At 44.3% G+C, this 26,477-nt stretch overlaps 1 protein-coding gene across 2 annotated transcripts in view; it reads right to left on the minus strand.

Moving 5' to 3' along the window:
- NMNAT2 (nicotinamide nucleotide adenylyltransferase 2) overlaps positions 1-26,477 on the minus strand; it is a 121,778-nt gene that overhangs the window by 18,473 nt on the left and 76,828 nt on the right. For both annotated transcript variants that reach the window (XM_070746297.1, XM_070746296.1), the window contains exons 3-5: positions 26,077-26,144; positions 17,104-17,182; positions 2,348-2,474 (exon numbers count right to left, since the gene is read on the minus strand). In XM_070746297.1, coding sequence (XP_070602398.1) covers positions 2,348-2,474; positions 17,104-17,182; positions 26,077-26,144 — 274 coding nt within the window. The remainder of the gene's footprint in view (positions 1-2,347; positions 2,475-17,103; positions 17,183-26,076; positions 26,145-26,477) is intronic.

A 26,477-nucleotide genomic window follows, 5' to 3' on the forward strand; every position in this document is an offset into this window, starting at 1 on the left:
CATGCACATTAAAAGTAAAGTAAAACATAAATTAAAAATATATATTTTACAAAAGTATAAATAGATACTGCAATCTATTTCAGAATGCCAGACCTAAGGGCTGGTCAATGCAGAGATGCTAAAGCAGTGATGGTGAGCCTGTGATATGTATCAAAGGAGATGCGTCACAATGTTTTGGGTAACACACAAATGTTCAACAAGCCCCAATAACTATTCTAGAAAGCACATCCTGTTCTTGCACAATTTTCAGAAGACACAGAGAGTGATGTGTGCTCTCGTGCAGCTTCCACACCCTCCCAAAGTCACCCTCCCTTAGAGGTCAGTAAGGGGCGAGCATAAGTGCACTAGTGTGCCTTCCGTCCCCGGTCCAATTGTCTCTCCTATATTTTGTATATCTTTTCTCCCATCCATATATCCTTCCTCTACACTTCATTGATGTATTCTATTCTCATATCTCTTCTTCTATCCCTTCCATGATATTTACTACTACACGTTTCTCATATCTCTTCTTCTATCCCTTCCCTGATATTTACTACTACACGTTTTTATTCTCCTTAACTTTCAATTTGTATTGGACAAAATAAATAAATGAATGAATGAATGAATGAATGAATGAATGAATGAATGAATGTTAAAAGGCCGTGCTCTCAGACTTTCTGAAAATGAGTTTTAGCCATATTTTATTTTTGTAACTGTTTGATGTTTCGTTGCATACCACTGAGTATCACATGATTGGACTATTTAAAAAAAAACCTGAATATGTAAATAATTGTTTCCCTATTGTTCCTAGGGCAATATCACGTTTGGCATTTTCCAAAGTCTTGGCATGTCAAGTCCAAAATACTTGCCATGCTTGTGCTAGACTAAATACATCCGGGTCCGTCTTCTGCCGCACGAATCCCAGCGACCGGTTAGGTCCCACAGAGTTGGTCTTCTTCGAGTCCCGTCAACTAAACAATGTCGTCTGGCGGGACCCAGGGGAAAAGCCTTCTCTGTGGTGGCCCTGACCCTCTGGAACCAGCTTCCCCTGGACATCAGAATTGCCCCCACCCTCTTTGCCTTTTGTAAGCTCCTCAAAACCCACCTCTGTCATCAGGCTTGGGGGAACTGAACTACTCTTTCCCCCTAGGCCTATACAATTTATGCATGGTACGTTTGTGTGTATGTTTGGTTTTAATAAGGGTTTTTTAATTATTTTAAACATTAGATTTGTTACATGCTGTTTATTACTGTTGTTAGCCGCCCCGAGTTTACAGAGAGGGGCGGCATACAAATCTAATAGATAGATAGATAGATAGATAGATAGATAGATAGATAGATAGATAGATAGATAGAAAGATAGATAGAAAGATAGATAGATAGATAGAAAGAAAGATAGATAGAAAGATAGATAGAAAGAAAGAAAGAAAGAAAGAAAGAAAGATAGATAGAAAGAAAGAAAGATAGAAAGATAGATAGATAGATAGAAAGATAGATAGATAGATAGATAGAAAGAAAGAAAGATAGATAGAAAGATAGATAGATAGAAAGAAAGAAAGATAGAAAGAAAGAAAGATAGAAAGAAAGAAAGATAGATAGATAGATAGATAGATAGAAAGAAAGATAGAAAGATAGATGGATAGAAATAAAGATAGATAGATAGATAGATAGATGGATAGATAGATAGAAAGAAAGATAGAAAGAAAGATAGATAGATAGAAAGATAGACAGACAGACAGACAGACAGACAGATAAATAAATGGGTTCTCTATCAGATCCAATTGGGCACTTGTGTTACATTTAAAGACAATATCCCTTACTGGATGATCAAAAAGTGAAAGGATCTATTTTCCCCATTTCTCTCTCTGTCCCCATTTCTCTTTGGATACTTAGGGTTAGTGGTTTGCAAGACAAAAATTCTCTCTGCGCCATTAAACCCACTCCAAGGGTGAATCATTGCAGCTGTTCCAGTCAGTTTTTCTCCTACTTTTGTATTCACTCTCTGCCACCTGCTAAAGCCAAGAGCAAACCAGGTGTGCCAGTCAAAAGGGGAGAAAGAAGCAGATGAAAGGACGAGGAATGGCTGAAATGTTTCGACATGCAATTTAGTGGAAGGTTTCTAATTAGGGACTGGCAGCTCTCCTTAGTAAAGATTATAAAGATGAATGAGAAAGTCTGATTGAAACATTTTGCCTATTTTGGATGGAACAGGACATGTCTTTCCCTTCCACATGTCAAAGTGCCAAAAATCTAATCTGGCCAATTATTTTGGCACCTGAAGCAGGAACAAACCTTCACAGGTTCTCTTCTCTCACCTGGGTTACCCCATTTATTACTGTTGCTTCTACAGCTTTCTCTTTGCTCTTACCTGCAGTTGGCTTGTTGGAAAGGTTGCTGTTCTGGTAAATGGGTTGTGGGGTCTCGTTCTGGGGCTGCCCAATCACTGGGGTCAGGGAAGGTGTGTTCACATTGGACAGGATACAACCAGTAACTCGCTGGAAGAAATAACAGAGCAGAATAACAGAGTTGGACTGGACCTTGGAGATCTTCTAATTCAATTCAATTTAATTTAATTTCTTAAATTTATAAGCCACCCACTCCTTTCGGACTCTGGTCCAAAGTCCAAACCACAGCTCAAGCAGAAGACTGTATATCTGTGATTATAGGTTTTTGCCTTGTTTTTACAAAGCTGCCCTTGCCCAATTTTATTTTCCTATTGGCAACTCTGCCAAAACTCTCGGCCACTTTTCTCCTCCATTTTGTTCCTTCACCCTCTATCAGAAGAACAGTGTGAATATAATATTCCTGTGTCTGGATTAGACCATAGCAAGTTATTTAGGAAAAGTACTGTCATAGTCCTAATCCTGACTGCAGTTTTCCATGTACACCTCTCAATTAAACAGATGATAGATAGATAGATAGACAGATAGATAGATAAATAGATAGGTAGATAAGATAGATAGAGAGAGATAGAGAGATAGAGAGATAGAGAGAGAGAGAGAGAGAGAGAGAGAGGTAGATAGATAAATAGATAGATAGATAGATAGATAGATAGATAGATAGATAGATAGATAGATAGATAGATAGATAGATGGATGCCTGGGGAGGGCCGGCAGAGAACGCTGCTGGCCCGACATTCCTTCTGGTTGGGAGGGGTGTCTTTGCTTCCCCCCCCAGCTGATTGGGGAGTCGGGAGGCGAGGGAGTTCCCCCGAGAGTAACTGGCTCAGGGGAGATGACGCAGGAGGAGGGTGTGGTCAGCAGGCCTATTTCAGGACCTGCTTTTCTCACCCTCACTCCTTTTTACTTCCTGCTCGCCTCCCAATCGATCACCCACCCACCCTCCACTATATCCAGGATGTCTTTCCAGAGGTCGCCCGTAGAGGCCGAGAAGGAATTTTTTGCAATCTTGGAAGTTTTTGTCAGATTGTTTTTTCGCCTTCTCCATCCTGGTTGTGTGCGAGGTTTCTAAGGGTTAGGGGTATCAGTTTGTAAATAGGTTGATTTGAATTTATTTTGGTTTTGGTCACTATTTGGCAGAAACGGGGTGGAAAAGGGTGTCAGTTGCAACTGTGTGTTCTCCCTTGGGCATCTTTTAAAAGGTGATGGGTTCCTTCTTCACACAACTCAGGCTTCCTCCCCGGACGGAGCGGTGGGGGGGAGGAATGCTTGGGGCTCATCCACATCATTTCCGTTTCCAGGTCACGGGGGGTGAGCCCTCCCACACGCTGGATGTGGCTTTAGGTTTGGGTGAAGACGTGTCATGCTTCACTCTTACCAAGCAAGGAGTTCGCCCATTAGTTGCCCAGGTATGTTATGTCAGGTATTCCGCCCCATTTAGTTTCCTCTGTAGGTCTCTTTCTGTAATTCAATAAAAGTGACCCATTTTTCATCCAGCTCTTGTGTCTGAGTATTAATTCCCCATCCAATGCAATATTGTCATTGTATGTATATACACAGTATATGGGTATACAACAAAATTCACACAACTAAAGACCAGGTCCAACACACATATCTATCCCCAAAACATGCCCCACCTCCACAAATTCCCCACCCTGAACCACCCAAACATCCACAGACCAAGTAATGCTGTCCAACAGCGCACTGATGGTGACCCTTTAGTTCATTGTTAGATGCAATTATAGCTCTGGGATAAAAACTTTTCAGAAAATGTGTGGTCTGAGTTTTAATTGTTCTGTATCTTCCGCCAGAAGACAGCAGTTCAAAAATATTGTAAGCAGGCGTCTCTGAGAGACTCTCATCATCAATATAGATACGGTGTTTTGTTCACCGCCAGTGGAGCCACCGATTGCAATGTAGAATTAGGAAATGGGGCGGCCAGCATGAGGGAAGGAGGAGGAGCACGGAGAAGAGAGGGAAAGCAGCCTCCTCACCTCTCGACCGCTGCTCCATTGCCTGAATGCAGTGCTGCACCATGGAGCTTTCCCCAGCCACCCTCTGGGGCATCCCCAGGTGCCCTCACTTCTCCCAAGCATTTCTTTGCCTGTCTGATTTCCAATTTCATTGTGTTTCTTGCCATTATGTACAGGGAAGGAAAAGTTTGTGAGAGTCAGAAAAAAAATCACTCAATCAATTCCAACTTCATGAGATGTTTTTCTTATGGAAAAAGAAAAAAAACTTTTATTTGGAATAGATTTTTTTTTAGCCTCACACAAACTTTCATTTCCCTGCACATGATGGCGAGAAATGTGATGGAACTGGAAATCAGGTAGGCAAAGAAATACTTGGAGAATTTGAGGGAAGCAAGGGCACCTGGGCAGTGGTGGATGGGGAAAACTTTTCTGCTCACAAAGAGAGTATCTCCTCTATAACCTTCATCATGTATTTTACTATGTGTGTGTGTGTGTATATATATATGGGCCGAGAGGCAAAAAAGGATCTGTGATGTTCCTTCAATATACCAGGGTGATTCAACACAAAATGTAACCCTTCCCTGGTACAGAGCTGAAAGGATTGGATACTGTAGCCTGGAGGTTAATTCTCTGCCTTACAAGGCAAAGGTTGCAGGTTCAAGTCCCAGTGGGTATGGCTAGCTGATGAGGCCAAAATAAGGCCAAAATAGATCTATCCTAGTCTCCCTTAATTTTCAAATTCAGCAAAAACATGTGACACACACACACACACACGCACACACGCGTGCACACACACACACACACACACACACACACATATATATATTTGTTTTTGTAGATTTTCATGGGTACAGGTATGACGGTCTTGGTATATTCGGGTTTCTTCCCGTGTAGGATTTGGAAATTTCTGGCGACGTTTCGACGAGGTCCCACTCATCATCTTCAGGCTGGTATTTCTGTCCTTGTTCTAAGGCGAACACCTATATATAGACCCACTAAAACTCTCACTGTGTATTGGACTGACTAACTAACTAACTAACTAACTAACTAACTAACTAACTAACTAACTAACTAACTAACTAAATAAATAAATAAATAAATAAATAAATAAATAAATAAATAAATAAATAAATAGAAGATCACTCCATGCGTCCTAATGAAAAGCAGCCCAGCCACTTCCCTTCCCTGCAAAAAATCCAGGCAAACATGGCAGGACCACGTGGAAGGGAGTAGGGAAGGCAGGCCAACGGGTCGGCCACAGGGAGTGCTGGGAAGGCTGCAGGAAAGGCAGGCAAGCCCAGTGGGCCTGTGTGCCATATACAATGGAGTAAGGAAGGCAGGTGGAGACGGTGAGGTGGGCAGCTACTAAAGCTGCAACTCGCAGGCTTACTTACCCAGGCAGGCAGATCAAGGCCGCTCAGTTGGGCACAGGCACTGCATAGAAAGGCAGGCAAGCTTTCCCATGGCACGCCTGCTGTGTAGTCAACGCAAGCGAGGAGCCACACAATGTGCTATGCCAACGAGGTGAGATGAGGAGTGACTTGACTGAGCAGGGCAGGGTGAGTGGGTGGCTGGCGTGAGTGCCAACTAGAGCGAGTGGGCCAGACAGAGGTGTTATTTGCCAGTTCTCCGAACTACTCAAAATTTCCACTATCGGTTCTCCCAAACCAGTCCGAACCAGCTGAATACCACCTCTGAATAGCAAAAGCAATAAGACTTATATACCACTTCAGAATCTTTACAGAATCAGCATATTGCCCCCAACAAACTGGTCCTCATTTTACCCACCTTGGAAGGATAGAAGCCGGTGGTGGGATTTGAATTGCTGAGCTACAGCTAGCAGTTAGGTGAATTAGCTTGCAGTGTTGCACTCTAACCACTGTGCTCTTCTGGGGTGAATCACAGGATACTAGGCAGGAAGTAGGTTAGGGGGGGTGGATATCTCCAAATTGCAGCTGAGTTAGCCTAGTTATTTGAAAGGGGTTATGTCTGGATTTGCGCCTGACTACAATAACCATTTTTAATTAATCCAACTATTTTCTGATTGTCTTTAGTTCTTGTTAATTTTTGCTTATACTTTGCTCAATGCCTCTGTGCTATTGGAATTGAGATACATTAACAAATAAAACTCCTTCCATTTGTCTAAATTGTTCTTTGAGAAGCTCCAGATTATGCAATCGTAATGCTGGATCTAATGTTCTAGTAACAATCTGGTTAAAAGAAACAGGATGGTTTGACTCACAGGTTTCTTAAAGCTTGGAGAACAGGACATCCTTGTGATGATATAGCACAAATGCCTAAGGTGTTCATCTTGCTTGATGAATCTAAAACTCGTTCAATTTAAAACTTGCTTGATGATTTTAAAGCTCAATGCATATCCTCTCAAAGATGCATTTATGTTTAAAGGCCTTAAACCCTTGGTAGCCTAAACAAACCATCCTGTCCAAGGATGTTTTCAAAGGCTGAGTTTTTCAAATTCCTTATATTGTGCAATTGAAAAAAAAAGGTTTTAAAAATGTATCTGAAACAAAGCTTGTTTAATTTTTTCTCAAATCAAGGCATTTTATTCACCTTAACTTTTTAAATTCACAGTACAGTGGTACCTTAAGATACGAACTTAATTGGTGCCGGGAGGAGGTTCGTAAGGTGAAAAGTTCGTAAGACGAAACATTGTTTCCCATAGGAATCAATGGAAAAGCAATTAATGCGTGCAAGCCCAAAACTCAGAAACCGGGAAGCCGGCCGCCACCACCGAAGGAGGATTGAGCATCCCTTTGCCCCACGCTGCTTCGCCCTGCCTGTTGTCCTGGGTGAAGTGCTGGGGGGAGGGAGTCAGGAAGGTCCTCCTGCTCCCCTCCCCAGCCAAAAACAGAAAGACAGGCAGGGCGGAGCAGCGTGGAGCAAAGGGAGGCTGAAACCGCCGGCGGCTTCAGCTTCCCATTGCTCCGCGGGAACGGCAGACCGCCTTTGTATTTTTGGCTGGGGGGGGAGCAGGAGGTGCAGGATCGGGCTGGCAGCGGGTGCGCCGCGAGGTAGCAGGTCAGCATCCTGGGCGGCTGGGCGGCGGGCGAGGAGGCGCGGCCGAGCGGACCTGGCTCCGGCTCCGGCTATACTTCCAGCGAGGATGGGGCGGGCAGTGGGCGTGGCGGCAGCGGTAGCGGTGAGGGTGCATCCAATTCAGGGCTGGCGGCCCCCGACGCAGTGGGGAACATTGGCGCGGGAGGCAGGAGAGGACCGGGCGACTGGAGCAGCAGCGCGGCTTCTTTTTGCCTGGGAGGGAAGGTGAAATGCCGGCGGCTCTAGCAGCTGCTACGAGCAGCATTTCACTTTCCCTCCCAGGCAAAAAGATGCCGGCATTCTGGGATGATGGGGCCGGACTTCCCAGGCGGAAGACGTGCCCCTCTCCCCGGCATCTTTTTGCCTGGGAGGGAAGGTGAAATGCCGCTCGTAGCAGCTGCTACGAGCGGCATTTCACTTTCCCTCCCAGGCAAAAAGATGCTGGCATTCTGGGATGATGAGGCCGGACTTCCCAGGCAGAAGGCGTGCCCCTCTCCCTGGCATCTTTTTGCCTGGGAGGGAAGGTGAAATGCCGCTCGTAGCAGCTGCTTCCGCGTTCGGCTTCAGGAGACAGCTGGGAAGCGGCGCGGCTGTTTTAAAAGGTCGCAGCCGGCCTGGGGCACTTTCCAGCACCCCCCCCGAACCCAGGTTCGGGGTTCGGGGGGGGTGCTGGGAAGCCCCCCAGGCCGGCTGCGACCTTTTAAAACAGCCGCGCCGCTTCCCAGCTGTCTCCTGAAGCCGAATGCCAAAGCCGAACTTCCGCGTTTGGCTTCGGGAGACAGCTGGAAAGCGGCGCGGCTGTTTTAAAAGGTGACAGCCGGGCTGGGGGGCTTCCCAGCAACCTCCCGAACTGAACCCGGGGTTCAGAAAAATTTTGTCTCTTCTTACGAACTTTGTTCGAGTTACGAACCGGCGTTCGGGAGGCTTCTGGGAAGCCCCGCCGCCCGGCTGTCACCTTTTAAAACAGCCGCGCGGCTTCCTAGCAGTCTCCGAACGCCGGTTCATAACTCGAAAAAAGTTCGTAAGAAGAGGCAAAATTTTTCTGAACCCCAGGTTCGTATCACGAGTTGTTCGTAAGATGAGGGGTTCGTATCTTGAGGTACCACTGTATACTTCTTATTGCAATAGATGGATTATTATTATACTGTAATAATATAATAATTACAATGTTTTTTTTAAAAATATATTTTTTAAAAAGCCATAAGAGTACTTCTTATAATTTTGATTAAAATATGGCATAGAATGAAAATGAATAAATGCACAAGTAGTTGCAAAATGAAAAAAGCAAAAACTGCATTGAACTTGTTCTTTAAAAATAATATAGTACAGTAAATGCAATGTACAGTGAACCCTCGATCATCGCGAGGGTTCCGTTCCAGGACCCCAAGCGATGATCGATTTTTCGCGAAGTAGCGGTGCGGAAGTAAAAACACCATCTGCGCATGTGCGGCCATTTTTTCATGGCCGCACATGCGCAGATGGTGAAGTTTGCGTGTGGGCGGTGGGGAAGACCAAGGGAAGGTTCCTTCAGCCGCCCAACAGCTGATCTGCTCGGTAGCGCGGCAGCAGCGAGGAGCCGAAGATGGGGTTTCCCCTTTGCCTGGGCAACGGGGAAACCTCATCTTCGGCTCCTCGCTGCTGCCGCGCTACCGAGCAGATCAGCTGTTGGGCGGCTGAAGGAACGTTCCCTGGGTCTTCCCCGCCGCCTCGGATCCTCGCTGATGCCCGCCCGCCGTTTGCCGCTCGTCCCGTTCGCCCACCGCTCGCCCCGTTCGCCCGCCGCTATCGAACTTGCTATCGAGCCTGCTAATGAAATCCAACCCGCAGTGGCCCTTTCCCCCTCCAGGCTGCGGGAGGGGTCCGGAGAACAATGCCTGGCGCCGCGCTCCCGGCTGGGCTTTTTTCCCCCATTTCCCCTCGGGTGGAATTTCAGACCCTCCGCCGGTTGGATTTCATTAGCAGGCTCGATAGCAAGTTCTTCCTCCCTTTAGAAAGCCCCGCAGCCTCCTCCGCCCGGCGAGGCCGCCAGCGAGGACCCGCAAAGCCGCCGCCGCCGCAGCGAGGCCAAGCCGCCCGCTCCCACGGCACGGGCTCCCAACACAGCGCCGCACAGCCCGCCCTCGGCGATGCCTCCGCGGATCTGCAAGCCCAGCCGAGCGACGCCTCTGGTCTGGGCGAAGGCAGTGGGCAGGCCCCGCCGCAGCAGTCCCCGCGGGCACCGCGCGCCAAGGGCCGGCCAGGCCGCCGGCCAACAAAGGGGCTCCCTCGCCTCCCTCGGGCAGGTTTACAAAGGCAGCGCGGCAACTTGGAGCCCAGCACGCCCCGCAGCCCTCGCCTCACCCGCCCCCGCCTGGCCGGCGCTCCGGCTACCCCCGGCTGAGGAAGAACCGAGTAGCCCGCGCCCTCCCCCGCCCGGCTCCCTTCAGCCCCCCGTGGCCAAGCGGGCGGGGGGCGGGCGGGACTTCGCCTGTCTCCGCCGCCCGCATCGCCCCTCCGGCGGGCCGGCCTCCCCCGCCCGCCTCTGCTGCAGCCGCCGCCGCCTCCCCGACTGGCACAAAAGGGCCCCGCCCGCCCCGCCCCGAAGCTTACCTTGCGAGTTTTTGGCTGCGGGGGGAGAAGTAGGACTTTCCTAACTCCCTCCCCCCGGTCGCCGTTTGCTGCTCGCCCGTTCACCTGCCCGCCATCAGGACCGCCGCGCACTAACTTGATGACGGCCAAGCCGTCCCAGATCGTGGGGAGGGGAGCTCTTCTCCAGCCAGGGGACGGCGAGGCCCTCCCAATGCCCCACGCTTGGAGCCGGAGTGAGGCCACTTCCGCCTCCGGATGAAGGAATCTCCTCAAACTCAAAGCCTGTATCCTGCCGCCCGGTTTACCCAGGACACGAGCGGCGAAGTGAGCCACAGCCACCTCCGTTCGGGCGAAGGAATCCCTGGGCAACGGGGAAACCCCACTGAAACCGGGCGGTTTGGACTTTCCATTCCTCCAAGTCACTTCGCCGCTCGTGTCCTGGGTAAACCGGGCGGCAGGATACAGGCTTTGAGTTTGAGGAGATTCCTTCATCCGGAGGCAGAAGTGGCCTCACTCCGGCTCCAAGCGCGGGGCATTGGGAGGGCCTCGCCGTCCCCTGGCTGGAGAAGAGCTCCCCTCCCCACGATCTGGGACGGCTTGGCCGTCATCAAGTTAGTGCGCGGCGGTCCTGATGGCGGGCAGGTGAACGGGCGAGCAGCAAACGGCGACCGGGGGGAGGGAGTTAGGAAAGTCCTACTTCTCCCCCCGCAGCCAAAAACTCGCAAGGTAAGCTTCGGGGCGGGGCGGGCGGGGCCCTTTTGTGCCAGTCGGGGAGGCGGCGGCGGCTGCAGCAGAGGCGGGCGGGGGAGGCCGGCCCGCCGGAGGGGCGATGCGGGCGGCGGAGACAGGCGAAGTCCCGCCCGCCCCCCGCCCGCTTGGCCCCGGGGGGCTGAAGGGAGCCGGGCGGGGGAGGGCGGGGGCTACTCGGTTCTTCCTCAGCCGGGGGTAGCCGGAGCGCCGGCCAGGCGGGGGCGGGCGAGGCGAGGGCTGCGGGGCGTGCCGTGCTCCAAGTTGCCGCGCTGCCTTTGTAAACCTGCCCGAGGGAGGCGAGGGAGCCCCTTTGTTGGCCGGCGGCCTGGCCGGCCCTTGGCGCGCGGTGCCCGCGGGGACTGCTGCGGCGGGGCCTGCCCACTGCCTTCGCCCAGACCAGAGGCGTCGCTCGGCTGGGCTTGCAGATCCGCGGAGGCATCGCCGAGGGCGGGCTGAGCGGCGCTGTGTTGGGAGCCCGTGCCGTGGGAGCGGGCGACTTGGCCTCGCTGCGGCGGCGGCGGCTTTGCGGGTCCTCGCTGGCGGCCTCGCCGGTCGGAGGAGGCTGCGGGGCTTTCTAAAGGGAGGAAGAACTTGCTATCGAGCCTGCTAATGAAATCCAACCGGCGGAGGGTCTGAAATTCCACCCGAGGGGAAATGGGGGAAAAAAGCCCAGCCGGGAGCGCGGCGCCAGGCATTGTTCTCCGGACCCCTCCCGCAGCCTGGAGAGGGAAAGGGCTGCTGCGGGTTGGATTTCATTAGCAGGCTCGATAGCAAGTTCGATAGCGGCGGGCGAACGAGGCGAGCGGCGGGCGAACGAGGGGAGTGGGGGGCGAACGAGGGGAGCGGCGGGCGAACGAGGGGAGTGGGGGGGCGAACGAGGGGAGCGGCGGGCGAATGAGGCGAGCGGCGGGCGAACGGGACGTGCGGCCGCCGAACGGGGCGAGCGGCAAACGGCGGGCGGGCATCAGCGAGGATCCGAGGCGGCGGGGAAGACCCAGGGAACGTTCATTCGGCCGCCTAGCAGCTGATCTGCTCGGCAGCGCAGCACCAGCGAGGAGCCGAAGATCTTCGGCTCCTCGCTGCTGCTGCGCTGCCGAGCAGATCAGCTGCTAGGCGGCCGCTCGAGAGCAAGAGGGGGAGAGAAAGAGAGAGAAGGAAAGAAAGAGATGAGAGAGGGAGGAAGAGAGTGTGAGATAGGAAGAAGCAACATAGAGAAAGAGAAAGAAAGATGAGAAAGGAAGGAAGAGAGTGACCTGATCGGGTGGGGAAAATCGCGATATAGTGTTCGCGAAGATCGAGATGGTAACAATTGCTGAAAAATCGCGATATAGCGTTTTCGCGAAGATCGAGATCGCGAAACTCGAGGGATCACTATTACAGTATGCAATCACAGAAACAAACTTTTTTTCTGCCACCAGGGGGTGCAGTATTCTTTTGCAAAAGGGACAAATGAAGAGGTGGAACATTATCAGGCATTGTTGATAATTATGGAAAAGTTTGACCTACAAAAGAATTATTTGGTACTTCTTTGAATATATGGATATATGTATGTCATCATCTATAATACATTGCAACAATAATGTGGGACCTAGCTATCAAATCTTCCTCTAACAGCCTTCCCAAATATATTGCCCTTTATAACTCTCAGATTCTTCTCTTTGGCCCCCCCAACCACTATCATATTCATAAAGAAATTAAATATCGTTTTAAACATATTATCATATTTTTATTAAATGATTCTTAAGTTCAGAATAGTGTCCAAAAATGTGTGCTGTGACTTGTAGTCAACAAGTTCCTTACATCTATCTATCTATCTATCTATCTATCTATCTATCTATCTATCTATCTATCTATCTATCTATCTATCTATCTATGTCAGAAACATAGAAACATAGGAGATTGACAGCAGAAAAAGATCTCATGGTCCACTACCCCAAATCCTTCTCTTCTGAAGTTTTTGCTAGCACAGAACTGCCAATACAATACTCAGATTGAGGATTCCTTTTGCCCAAGTGCATTATTTTACATTTGGAAACATTAACTGTAGTTTCCATTGCTTTGACCACTTATCTAGTAAAGCTAAATCATTTGCCATATTACAGACGCCTCCAGGAATATCAACCCTGTTGCACACTTTAGAGTCATCTGCAAATAGGCAAACCTTCCCTACCAAACCTTCCCCTATGTCACTCCCAAAGATATTAAGAAGAATAGGACACAGAACAGACCCTTGTGGCACACCGCTTGTAACCAGGCTCTGCTCAGAATACTCGCCATTAACAACAACCCTCTGATATCTACGTTTCAGCCAGCTGCAAATCCACTGAAATATCTAGGGATTAAGTCCAATCTTCTCTAACTTATTTATCAGCTCTTTATGTGGAACCGTGTCAAAGGCTATGCTGAAGTCCAGATAGTCAGTCAGTCAGTCAGTCAGTCAGTCAGTCAGTCAGTCAGTCAGTCAGTCAGTCAGTCAGTCAGTCAGTCAGTCAGTCAGTCTGTCTGTCTGTCTGTCTGTCTGTCTGTCTGTCTGTCTGTCTGTCTGTCTGTCTGTCTGTCTGTCTATCTATCTATCTATCTATCTATCTATCTATCTATCTATCTATCTATCTATCTAATGTAATTTATATGCCGCCCAACTCCCAAAGGACTCTTTGTTGGGAGTATCAATATTACTCAAAGATTGGATAAATCCAGCAGTCGGTTGCTCTCAGTTTGGACCAGTTCTTAGAACTGGTAGCACTGGGGGTGGGAGACTCCGGCCACCCTCCAGGGATGCTTCTGTGCATACGCAGGGGCGTATGCGCATATGAGTGCATAAGCGAACTGGTTTAAAGGATTTTAGAACCCACTACTGAATAAATCCTTCTATTTTTAAAAGAACAGATGAATAAAACAGACTAAAATTTACTCAAATTGAACAATTGACAAATAAAAGGAGAGAATCCTGTGGTATCTAAAACAACACTAAGCATTTGATGCCCTGTGTTCCTTATGTTCCTTGACCAGTCAGAATCAGTCAAGTTTCCAATCCTTACTTTTTGGAACAATGAAAGGAACAAAGGTGTTCAGTGGAATCTTACTGCAAACAAATTAGATGTCATAAATATTTTGGGAGAGAGGACTGGGCTTCTTTCCTCCTTAAGCTCATTTTCCCTCTTTGCAAAACCATATTTTGAATGAAGGAACCGAAGGGGAAAGGAGGACTCTCCTTTCCCTTGTTAAGTATGACTTCCTAATATATTGCTTCTCTTTCCCTACAATATTCCCAGGGTTCTCTTTCTCATTAGCAGAAACTGAGAGCTAAAGTAAGCGTAGCAGTAAATGTGTTTCTCTTTAATTTTTCCTTTATTTTAATAGTTAAGAGCCACTGTGAGAAGCTCTGCTTTCACTGAGTTCATTGCACATGGGAAGGTAGATTCTTTTTAAAAAGTGGAGTGATTTATTCTCTGCCTTTCAACCTTTACCAAAATAATTAAATCTTTTTTTAATCTGGCCCTGTTAGAAATCACTCCCATGTGATAGCTATTAAGCCCCACTAGCATCAGTTAACTTCAGGAGCAATATGCATCAAAACCACTACAAATTATGGAAAAAAAATGGGTTTTTTTTTCTCTCAACATCTCATTTTCTTTTGGAACATTTCCACACACTCCAAGACAAAGCTTTGAAGATAGTTGACAGGGGCATTTTCAGGATGGATTAAAAAAAAAAAGACAAGATGGCAGTGACTGCATAACCAAAACCTTCATTTTTTTAAAAAAAATGAATGTTATGCATATTTTTAAACATTTTTTAAAAAAACTCTGCATCTTTGATTTGACTGACATCTTGATTTTTTTGGATCCCACTGCAGATCCCACCAATGATGGCACTCAGAATGGTTTCATCGTCTACGTTTAACAGTGCCACAGTCAAATCCAGTATGAGGTGTCTCTTTTTTCTCCCCTGGAAATTTTTATTGTTTGTATGTTTTGTTTTTTGAGGAGCAGGGCAGGATGGGAAGTAAGCAAGGGACATGTCAATATGTCAATATTTGAAATTTCTTAGAAGCTGGAAGACAAAATGTATATGGATTTATGCACACTGTGTAGGAAATGGAAATGGAAACAGTTTGCTCACTGTTTTAAGACTAGAATTTGAGTTTATCGAATGAAACAGCATGTGGAGAAAATTAGGAAGTATATATATACATACAGAATATAGTATTGTCTATATATATATATGACGGTCTTGGTATATTCGGGTTTCTTCCCATGTAGGATTTAGAAATTTCTGGTGACGTTTTGATGAGGTCCCACTCGTCATCTTCAGGGTGGTGCTTCTGTCCTTGTTCTAGGGCAAACACAGCAAGACCTGAGCTGCCTTCCTTCTATAAATACTGGTGGCTGGGTGTGGTTTGATGGCTCAGCAATTGCCTGCTGTGTAGAAACTTCCTGGTGAGTCAGTGGGGTAACACCTGGGGTCATTGATTTAACTGAGGTATGCTGATTAGTTAATGATTGTGGATTAGAAGGCAGCTCAGGTCTCGCTGTGTTCGCCCTAGAACAAGGACAGAAGCACCAGCCTGAAGATGACGAGTGGGACCTCGTCGAAACATCGCCAGAATGTAGATTGTTCTGAGTTCGGGTTTTGCCCTGTGTAATATTTTGCATGTCTATGCGACGCTTCGGTGAAATCACATTCACCATCATCAACAGCACGAAGCTTGAAACTTCAGCCTGATGATGGTGAATGTGATTTCACCGAAACGTCGCATAGACATGCAAAATATTACACAGGGCAAAACCCGAACTCAGAACAATCTACATACATATACCCGTGAAAATTTACGAAAACAAATATATATATATATATATATATATAATTCAGCTTAAACATGTGACATATATATATATATATATATATATATATATATATATATGTTAAATGTTTTTTTTTAAAATATATCTTTTCTTTTATGTACACTGAGAGCAGAGTGGGCCTTCTCCGGGTCCCGTCAACTAAACAATGTCGTTTGGCGGGACCCAGGGGAAGAGCCTTCTCTGTGGCGGCCCCAGCCCTTTGGAACGAACTCCCCCCAGAGATTAGAATTGCCCCCACCCTCCTTGCCTTTCGAAAGCTTCTTAAAACCCACCTCTGCCGTCAGGCATGGGGGAACTGAGATATTCTTTCCCCCTAGGACTTTAAAATTTACGCATGGTATGTTTGTATGTATTTTTGTTTTTATAATAAGGGTTTTTTTAGTTGTTTAGTATTGGATTGTTACATGCTGTTTTTTATCACTGTTGTTAGCCGCCCCGAGTCTGCAGAGAGGGGCGGCATACAAATCCAATAAGTAAGTAAGTAAGTAAGTAAGTAAGTAAGTAAGTAAGTAAGTAAGTAAATAAATAAATAAATAAATATGCATCAAAGACAAATCACACTTGGCTAATAAAGAATTTTATTGTTTTCTAAAGGATTTGCCAATCACCAATCATAAGAGAGTTCTTATTTGCTCCAATTTTGTTGATGGAAAATAAAATGCAAGAGAAGAGTGCTAAGGATTTCTAAGTCTGATTCCAATAAGAAGTACAATACTATGGCCTTTTGCTGGGGTCATACGCAACAGCCTCTTTCCAGAGGCAGAAGAAAATAATGTTACGTAGTATAGACATTGTCCACACACCATGCCCTTAAAATACATTCAGAATGGGGTTATGCTACTCTGCTCTCCATATAGCTCCACCATGTGACATAACAAGGACAGTTACTAGCTGAAATTCAGACATTGCCAACCATGAAGAAAATTACCCCCAATCATTGTAGGGAACATATGACGGAGTTTCTAAGGTCAAGCTGCTCCAACCTATCAATTTGTTTTCTCTTTGTCCTATTGACCTAATGGCCACTAGATGGAAGTTAAAAAACTGTCTTTCAGAGTCCTGTTGGACTGGAGCAATGTATAAAGTTAATGCAGTGGTCCTCTAGCTTAGTGTAGCCCTGATGTAGGCATCTCATAAATGGTTTGGAGTTGGAGCCCACAAAAAGTGTTCCGATATGATTCCGGGATGCTCTTGGGTACATAGACTTAGGGGAGGGGGGGGGAATGTGGGGTTGTATGTTGATGCCATACCTACAACAAGTTACGTTTTATGTTGAAATTAACCTCTTAAAGAACATCCAATGGGAATGGAACTGAATTTTAAAAATAAAAATAACTTATTGCCAGAATACAAAATATCTGATTACTCTTAATCCCTTCTCTGGTTGTAACTTAAAAATTCTAGTGTTTGAAGTGAAGTCACTTTCCATTATATTTTCAATCAATATTCAAATTTAAAAACCCCTAGCCCGGTAACCTTGAAATCTCCGAAAAGCTTCATCTGTTAACTCACTTTCATCAGGTCCCGGTGATGTTCCAGTACACTGCAGGTGGTCTGCCAGGTATCTTGGTAACATTCCCAGGGGTCCACCCTGATATGAGGAAGAAATTAGACAAATCTGATTTGGCAGTCGCAAGTAACAATTACAGTTAAGAATATCAATGTTATACCATTTATTTCCAAACTTTTACTTTAATCAGTACCACATGATTTTTGATGAATGCATCTTTTCTTTTATGTACACTGAGAGCATATGCACCAAGAAAAAATCCTTGTGTCTTCGGAGAGGGGCGGCATACAAATCTAATTAATAATAATAATAATAATAATAATAATAATAATAATAATTACACTTGGCGAATAAAGAAATCTATTCTACTCTATTCTACTCTATTCTACTCTATTCTACTCTATTCTACTCTATTCTACTCTATTCTACTCTATTCTGTTCCGTTCTGTTCCATTCCATTCTATTCAATTCTATTCTATTCTATATCACTTCATCTAAAAGAAAGTCAGTTTCTTGCCCCAAAGAAATCAGAGACAGGGAAAAAGCTCACTTGGTTCAGGTTCTCCATCTGTCAGTTGTGGTGTTCTTCTCCTGTTTAGGGAGGATTTTCCCCCTCCAACCAAATGTATCTGATCTATTTGTAATATGTGTCATGATCTTATAATGTATAAGTATATTACCTCTACCTGATTTCGGTTAATATTGAAAAGCTAAGTAGGAAGAGATCTCCTGAAAGGAAGCAAGTTAAAAAGAAATCCTGAGAAACAACCATGACAAACCAGGTTCATATGGCTGCTTAACCAGAAGGAACATCCATGAGGTCATGAGTAGCCAAACTCAACATGAAGAAAACGTTACGGATCTGCCTATATACAGGATGTACTGGTCTGTGGTCATAATCCCCTTCCAAGGGCAAACCAAGGAGAAGATTAACTGAGTACCAATTGTAGAATTGTGTTGCCGACAAAGGGAAATCAATTGATTTGGCTGAAGACATTCTTATATAGGGGTTATGATACACTTTATGCTTTGCTGACACCAGTGAATTATTTCGCTGGTACCATTACACTCTTTACTGACTTCAATATGAGAGCGCAGGGAATAGTCTGCCTTTCTATAAGATGGCTTTTCAAAAATAATATAAAAAGAACACATACCAGAGCTAGGAACATCTTGAAATGGTTAATAGAATTTACACCGGCTCTATCAATTTAAAGTTAAAATGATGAGTAGATTTCATAACGGACTTGTCATCTGATTGCAGGATAGTCTACTTGTGCCTTGGCAAAATCTTGCTCAGATCAATTGGAAAATGCTAACTGTCATTTCTTCTTTATCAAACATGACAGAATATATAGTAATAAATTGTTGTTTATTACAGCGACAATCTTTTCTTGCTTGCAGTCTTTCAAGCAAACTAATAGTACCAGTTTTTCCAATATACTTATGGTCGTGCTGTGTTATCATCAAATAAAACCGAGCTGCCTTTCATCTCGGGTATTTAGATTCCTATCTCTAATAGCAAATATTAGGGTCTCCTACTACTTCATTTTGAGAAAATCTAGTTTCATGTCAAAATTTGAGGTGTGATGAGGGAGGAGTGTGGAAAATAGATGAGTTACATTAACCCACCCAAAAACAAGAGAAGATCCAACACAAGCATGCTTGAGCTTAAATATGTGTGAGAGTTGGTAGAATGGAAATGGTGATGACTGCACAGAGTACATGTTAACATATCCTTTATTTGTTAGATTTATATCCCAACTTACTTCAGGACCTCAAGATTTATTTATTTATTTATTAATTTTGTCCAATACAAATGGAAAGTTAAAGAGAATAAAAACGTGTAGTAGTAAATATCAGGGAAGGGATAGAAGAAGAGATATGAGAATAGAATACGTCAATGAAGAGTAGAGGAAGGATATATGAATGGGAGAAAAGATATATAAAATATAGGAGAGACAATTGGACAGGGGACGGAAGGCACACTAGTGCACTTAAGATGGTATACATAGGAGGAGGGAGCCTTAATTTCCCCATAAACATCAGTGAGGCATGTAGGGTTGAGAGAGAGTAATCGGGCCAAAGTCACCCAGTGACTTTTATTGGCTGAGGGGGGACCTTTGTGATTACAGGTAGTCCTTGGCTTACAACCAGTGATGGGGTCCTACAGGTATGGCCAGGTACGCAGAACCAGTAGAAAAATTTTGGAAATTACCCAGAGTTCCTTCTGGACTCTGGTTATGTTTTTCCTATCACAGTAAATGAGGTTGAATATGTATAATTTTTGAAGAGTTGTGCGTGTGTGAGTGTGTGCGTGTGTGTGTATACACATACAGTTTATATAGTAGATAATATATCTTTTTGTGTAATATGTATGTACACACATGGCATATATATATATATATATATATATATATATATATATATATATATATATATATATATATATATATTCCATTTTACAACAGCACGAAGCTTGGAAACTTCAGCCTGATGATGGTGAATGTGATTTCACCGAAACGGCGCATAAACATGCAAAATATTACACAGGGCAAAACCCGAACTCAGAACAATCTACATACATATACCCGTGAAAATTTATGAAAACAAATATATATATATACACACACACACACACACACACACACACACACACACACACAAAATATTACACGGGGCAAAACCCGAACTCAGAACAATCTACATATATATAATCTACATATATATATATTTGTTTTCGTAGATTTTCACGGGTATATGTATGTAGATTGTTCTGAGTTCGGGTTTGCCCCGTGTAATATTTTGAGTGTCTATGTGACGTTTCGGTGAAATCACATTCACATTCACTTCAAACCAAATCTCCACCCCTAACACTATATACAAGAAAGAAATGGCAGTTGCAAACATTCCATATTTACAGCAGCACAAAGCTTATAACTTCAGCCTGATGATGGTGAATGTGATTTCACCGAAACGAAATTATATCTCTTTGAGGCGAGGAGGGACCAGGCACCCTAACACTAACCCTTGACGTGAGTGACATCAAGTTGTCCACCTTTAAGCCAGTTACATGACCTTTAAGCCACCCCTGGTCACATGATCACCAAACCACTCCCATAAAATAAGCCACGCCCACAGTGTGGTAGTAAAATTTTTTTGCAGCTCTTCATTGCTTACAATATTCATTTAGTGACTGCTCAAAGTTACAGTGGCACTGAAAAAAGTGACTTTTGACTGTTTTTCAACCTTATGACCAGGGGTGGGCTGCTTCCCGGATGGGGGAGAACGCACTGGGCTAGCAAAAATGGAGCTCCACCCCAGAGCACCCAATTTGCACTGAAAGATGAAAGAAAACACAGGGCATCCTGCATAAGCCACACCCACAGTGTGGTAGTAAAATTTTTGATAACCCTTCACTGCTTACGACCACTGCAACATCCCCATGGCCATGTGATCAAAATTCAGATTATTTGGCGACTGAGTCATATTTATGATGATTGCAGTGTCCTGGGGTCATGTGATCATCTTTTGTGACCTTTCAGCAAGCAAAGTCAATGGGGAAGGCAGATTCATTTAACAACCGCATGACTAAGTTAACAATTGCAGTGATTCACTTAACAACTGTGGCAAGTCACTTAACAAATGTCTCAATTAGCAACAGAAATGTTGGGCTAAATTGTGATCGTAAATTGAGGAGTACAGTAGTCCCTTGCTATACCGTGCTTCACCTACTGCGGCTTCACTTCATTGCGGGTTTCTGAGGAAGTCGATCGGCAGATTTAAACAGCCCACCGAACTCGATCGGCAGGGTTTTTTTAAAAAAAATAATCTAAAATTGTAAATACTGTATTTAAATACTGTATCTAAAATAAATACTGTGTGGGAAGGGTTTATAAACACTTAAAACAATGAAAACTTACCAAACAATTACAATATACATACTTAAATAAGTACTATCAGTCAATAAATTCCCCATCGCGGATTTCACCTATCGCGGCCAGGTCTGGAACGTAACACCAGCGATAGGTGAGGGACTACTGTACCTGATTTATGACAGACCGAACGAATGAAGAAGACCGCCTCATATAGTATGTACACGCAGTGCCACAATATTAGCATATTATCTCAATATGAGAGACAACTCTAGTAACTCAAATGGATTTGGATACTGGCAAATTATACATCTTACTCTGACATGACGGGATGCTGAATACTAGTACATTTCCAAAGGAATAATATTCATATTTAAAAGGTTATAAGAAGAAATCAAAGGTGATATAAAGGGTGGAATTTGTTTTATACAAATATTTGTAAGGAACAAACAGTTAGGCTAGAAAGTGTCTATTCCATATTTGTTTTAGCTTAAAGGAGCTGTGGGAACTGAATCCTACATTACTGATTAAAACCTGACCCTTATTTGAAGGGTTTAGAAGGAGAAAGAGGGAGTAGAAAGGAAAGAGAGAAGGGAAGGAGGAGAGAGAGGTAGGAAGAGGGGTTGAAAGTAGGGATCGGAGAAGGAGATAGAGAGAGGGTTGTGTGGGGGGAAAAAGAAAAAACCTGATCAATAGCAGCAAGATTAGGTATTAAAATAGGCTGTTGAATTTTGATTATTTGTGTACTATCAACATATTCCTAAGATGTATGTATTGATGTATATATCATAAAGTTCTTAAGACCCATCTCTGCCGTCAGGCATGGGGGAACTGAGACATCTCCCCCGGACCTATACAGTTTATACATGGTATGTTTGTGTGTATGTTTGCTTTTAATAATGGGTTTTTAAACATTTTTTAAATTATTATATTTGTTCTTACATTGTTCTTGTTATTGTTGTGAGCCGCCCCGAGTCTACGGAGAGGGGTGGCATACAAATCTAATAAGTAAGTAAGTAAGTAAATAAGTAAGTAAGTAAATAAATAAATAAATTGTGGAGAAAAAAATTATATATATAAAAAAAACCCTGACCCTTATTTGACTCTATGTTTTATCAGGATCTTATTGAATCAAACCTATTAGGTCTACTGGGTTCCTATCCATCTCCTCATTGTAGTTTTGGAAATCCTGCTTCCTCATTCACCCAGTTGTATCTTATGCAGGAAGTAAAGCAGCAGCGGTTATGCCAATTTCTCACATGTGGACAAATCACTGAGGGAACTGTGAAAAATGTGGCCAAATCCCCAGATTCTCCATCACCAGCCTTTTTTTTTTAAGCATGCAAATCTGATAGGCTGAGTTAGCAGCACCGGCTATTAATTGAATACTTGATGAACTGCTAAACTGAGCTGTTTCTCAAACATGTTGTTAGCAGCCAATTTTTTTTCTTATGTTCTCCATCTGAGATTCTCAGAGATGTGAAGTCACTAATTAAAGTGTAATTAAAGTGTTAAAGCACAGTTAACAATGTTGCTAACTGCTCATTCATGGAAAAAAAGGCTATTCAATATAACTATGATGGGGAAGGGTTAATGAATTAATCTAAGGTTGAATTACTTAGTAAGATCACAGTCTCATGACTTCAAAAGAAAACAATTAAACCAACCCTGAAATACCTGCAAATCTTGCTATTGAAATAGGCCAAACCCCTAGGGGCACATGAAATGAGAGGCCTGTTTTACTGGCAAGCCAAACATTTTCAAAAATTTGATCCTGGATCTAATCAGGGGTAGGCAAGCTGTGGACTTCATGCAGCTTCCAAATCTTTGAAAAATAGATCTAATTTAGGCAGCACAATTTTCAGGTTAAATTTTACATTTGCTTCCTATGAGAGTCCCAAAAGTGTTTTTATAAGGGGCAACTGGAGCTTCTGGTTTTTCTTTGAAGATATTTCACTTCTCATCCAAGAAGCTTCTTCAGATCAAAAAGAAGAAGAGCTGAAGAAACTTCAAAGAAAAACCAGAAAATCTAGTTGCCTCTTAAAAAAAGACCTTTGGGATAACCATGACCTGGATGACTGAGAATCTCCATAGACTTCTTATGAGAGGATTGCCTATAGATGTAGAATTCTTATTGACAAATACAGTAATCCCTTTCTACTTTGTGGTTCATCTTTCATGGATTCGCTACTTCAAGGGAAAAGAACGCCGGGGCAGGGACAGTTTGTGTGTGTGTGTGTGTGTGTGTGTGTGTAGGGGGAACTACAGCGGTGGCTTCCTTCAGCCCAAGTGTTAGCTGAGAGAAGCAGGTATCTCTCAGCGGTCAGCAGCGGTGGGTTGTTAACAATACAGGGAGGGTTTTAAAAGTCCAAATACTCGTTAAATACATACAAAAATATCTTTCCTCTACTTCGCGGAAATTCATTTTTTGCGGGTGGTCTTGGAACACATCCCCCGCGAAAAACGAGGGATCACTGTATAATAAAATATGGGATTCATTGATGTGGAATATGGAAGATAAAAAAGCATGGGGCTACCTCTGAAGAATGTTCGGAAACTTCAAATAATGCAGAATGCAGCTGCAAGAGCAATCATGGGCTTCCCTAGGTATGCCCATGTTACACCAACACTCCGCAGTCTGCATTGATTGCTGATCAATTTCCGGTCACAATTCAAAGTGTTGACTATGACCTATAAAGCCCTTCATGGCATTGGACCAGAATATCTCCGGGACCGCCTTCTGCCGCACGAATCGCAGCGACCGGTTAGGTCCCACAGAGTGGGCCTTCTCCGGGTCCTGTCGACTAAACAATATCATTTGGCAGGACCCAGGGGAAGAGCCTTCTCCGTGGTGGCCCCGACCCTCTGGAACCCCGGAGATTAGAATTGCCCCCACCCTCCTTGCCTTTCATAAACTCCTTAAAACCCACCTCTGCCGTCAGGCATGGGGGAATTGAGACATCTTCCCCGGGCCTATGCAGTTTATGCATGGTATGTTTGTGTGTATGTTTTTGCTTTTTAATAACGGGTTTTTACTGACTTTTAAATTATTAGATTGGCATTGGTTGCCGATCAGTTTCCGGTCACAATTCAAAGTGTTGGTTATGACCTATAAAGCCCTTCATGGCACCGGACCAGAATATCTTCGGGACCGCCTCCTGCCGCACGAATCCCAGCGACCGGTTAGGTCCCACAGAGTTGGCCTTCTCCGGGTCCCGTCGACTAAACAATGTCGTCTGGCGGGACCCAGGGGAAGAGCCTTCTCTGTGGGGGCCCCGACCCTCTGGAACCAGCTCCCCCCTGAGATTAGGATTGCCCCCACCCTCCCTGTCTTTCGAAAACTCCTTAAGACCCACCTCTGCCGTCAGGCATGGGGGAACTAAAACACCTCCCCCTTGCCCATGTTGTTTTGTTGATTGATTGACTGTGTGCCTGTTTTTATATATACTGTTTTTATGAGATTACTAATTTTAAATTGTAATTAGATTGATGGGCATTGGATTTGGTATTATGTACTGTGCTGTTTTTTATTATTGTTGTGAGCCGCCCCAAGTTTGCGGAGAGGGGCGGCATATAAATCCAATAAATCTAATCTAATCTAATCTATACATTGTTTTATTCTTGTTGTGAGCTTCCCCGAGTCTACAGAGAGGGGCGGCATACAAATCTAATAAATAATAATAATAATAATGCTGTTCAAGTATATTATAACATATTTTAATAATTTTCCATTGTATTTTTGATGATGTATGTATTTGTTTTGTTTTTTTCTTTTCCTGTTATTTTAAAAGCAATATTTTTAATATAAAAAATAATTCATGCTGTCTGATCATACTTGAGGCTAACAAACCGCAGATCTTAATATAGACCTAAATGAATGTTTCCATGTATATTCTAGTTTGGTATATTCTAGGATGCCTATCAGTAACTTCTTGCTTTGGAAAGCTTCTGTGAGGAGCTATTCTCAGTGAAATCAAATCAATGTCCATTGGGGGGGGGGATTACAAGAGTGGTTGGTGCAAATATTATGCCAACTTATAAAACCTCCAGGTATGTTGACTTCACTTCCCCAAATTTGCATGACTCTTGGTTCATGATGTTGATGACCATACATGCGGAGGTTGCCCAAGCTGCTGAAGATATATTTCATTTCATTTCATTTCATCCACTCACTTAAGAACAATTATAAATAAAATGAAATTTGCACATCTCCATCAGGTTTTAACGATTGAAATATGTTCTCTTCTTGTTGCATCTGCCATTTTAGTTTTGCAAACCTCCTGCATGTTAGCATTTCATAAAAGAGAACTATGTTCTGAATTGGAAAGCCATGAAGTCCAGACCAGAGGTGGTATTCAGCAGGTTCTGATCAGTTCTGGAGAACCGGTAGCAGAAATTTTGAGTAGTTAAGAGAACCGGTAAATACTACCTCTCTGACTGGCCCCATCCCATCTATTCTCTGCCTCCCATGTCCCAGCTGATCAGGAGGAAATGGGGAGTTTGCAGTATCCTTCCCCTGGAGTGGGGAGGGAATGGAGAATTTACACTATCCTTCGCCCAAGAAGCCATGCCCACAGAACCAGTGGTAATTTTTTTTGAATCTCACCCCTGTCCCAGACCCTGAACCAGAGAAGCAGTTGGAGGATCAGAAGGTTAAGAGAGCTGCACAATCAAAGTGCTGCCCCTTTTTTATATCCAAAATACAAAGAAAACCTATAAAATGAGGGATGGGGCTTTGATTGGACAGTGGTAGCCAATCATCTGGACTTTTCTTTAGAGACACTGCTGATGTGCCTGCTATGGAGTGGCTTATCCTGAGCTTTGATTGGACAGTTATAGCCAATCTGCTGTCCCTGCCATGAAGCAGCTTATCCTGAGATTCTCAGTCATCCAGGTCATGGTTGTCCCGAAAGTGCTTTTTCAAAAGGCAACTGAACTTTCTGCTTTTTATTTGAAGATGTTTCACTTCTCATCCAAGAAGCTCCTTCAGCTCTGACTGGATAGTGGGGAATGGAATGGGAAATACTTATCCTGAGTACCACACAAATAGTGAATTCAAGCCATTGCAGAGGACATGAGTGATGAGATGTGCTACTATACCTTATCCAGTCAGAACTCTGAACAGCCAGCTGACACATTGCCAGGCGATGCCGGCTGGAAACCAAACCCTGTAAAGAAATAGATGTCAGACTTAATGGAGATTCTGGATTGCTAGATTTTTTTAAAAGGTTAAATGCTTTTTTAGTCTTAGGTTTCAGAATCCAATTTCATTTATTGTGATATTTGCTGGGCAAACTTAACGTCCCTCAGTTCTCTAATTCAAAGATGAGCAGTGCCAAACAATCATGAGACATGATGAACTTCAGAATGGAACTTTCATAAATCACATTGCTAAGTTTCAGCAGCAAACTACCAAGAACGGACACACAATGTTTGCCAATTATTGGTAGGAAAAACTAGAAAAAAAGTCAGGTTCAATGCAGCGTTAAAAAAACTGCTAT

Source organism: Erythrolamprus reginae, chromosome 3 (genome assembly GCF_031021105.1).
Source record: "Erythrolamprus reginae isolate rEryReg1 chromosome 3, rEryReg1.hap1, whole genome shotgun sequence".
Classification (NCBI taxonomy): domain Eukaryota; kingdom Metazoa; phylum Chordata; class Lepidosauria; order Squamata; family Dipsadidae; genus Erythrolamprus; species Erythrolamprus reginae.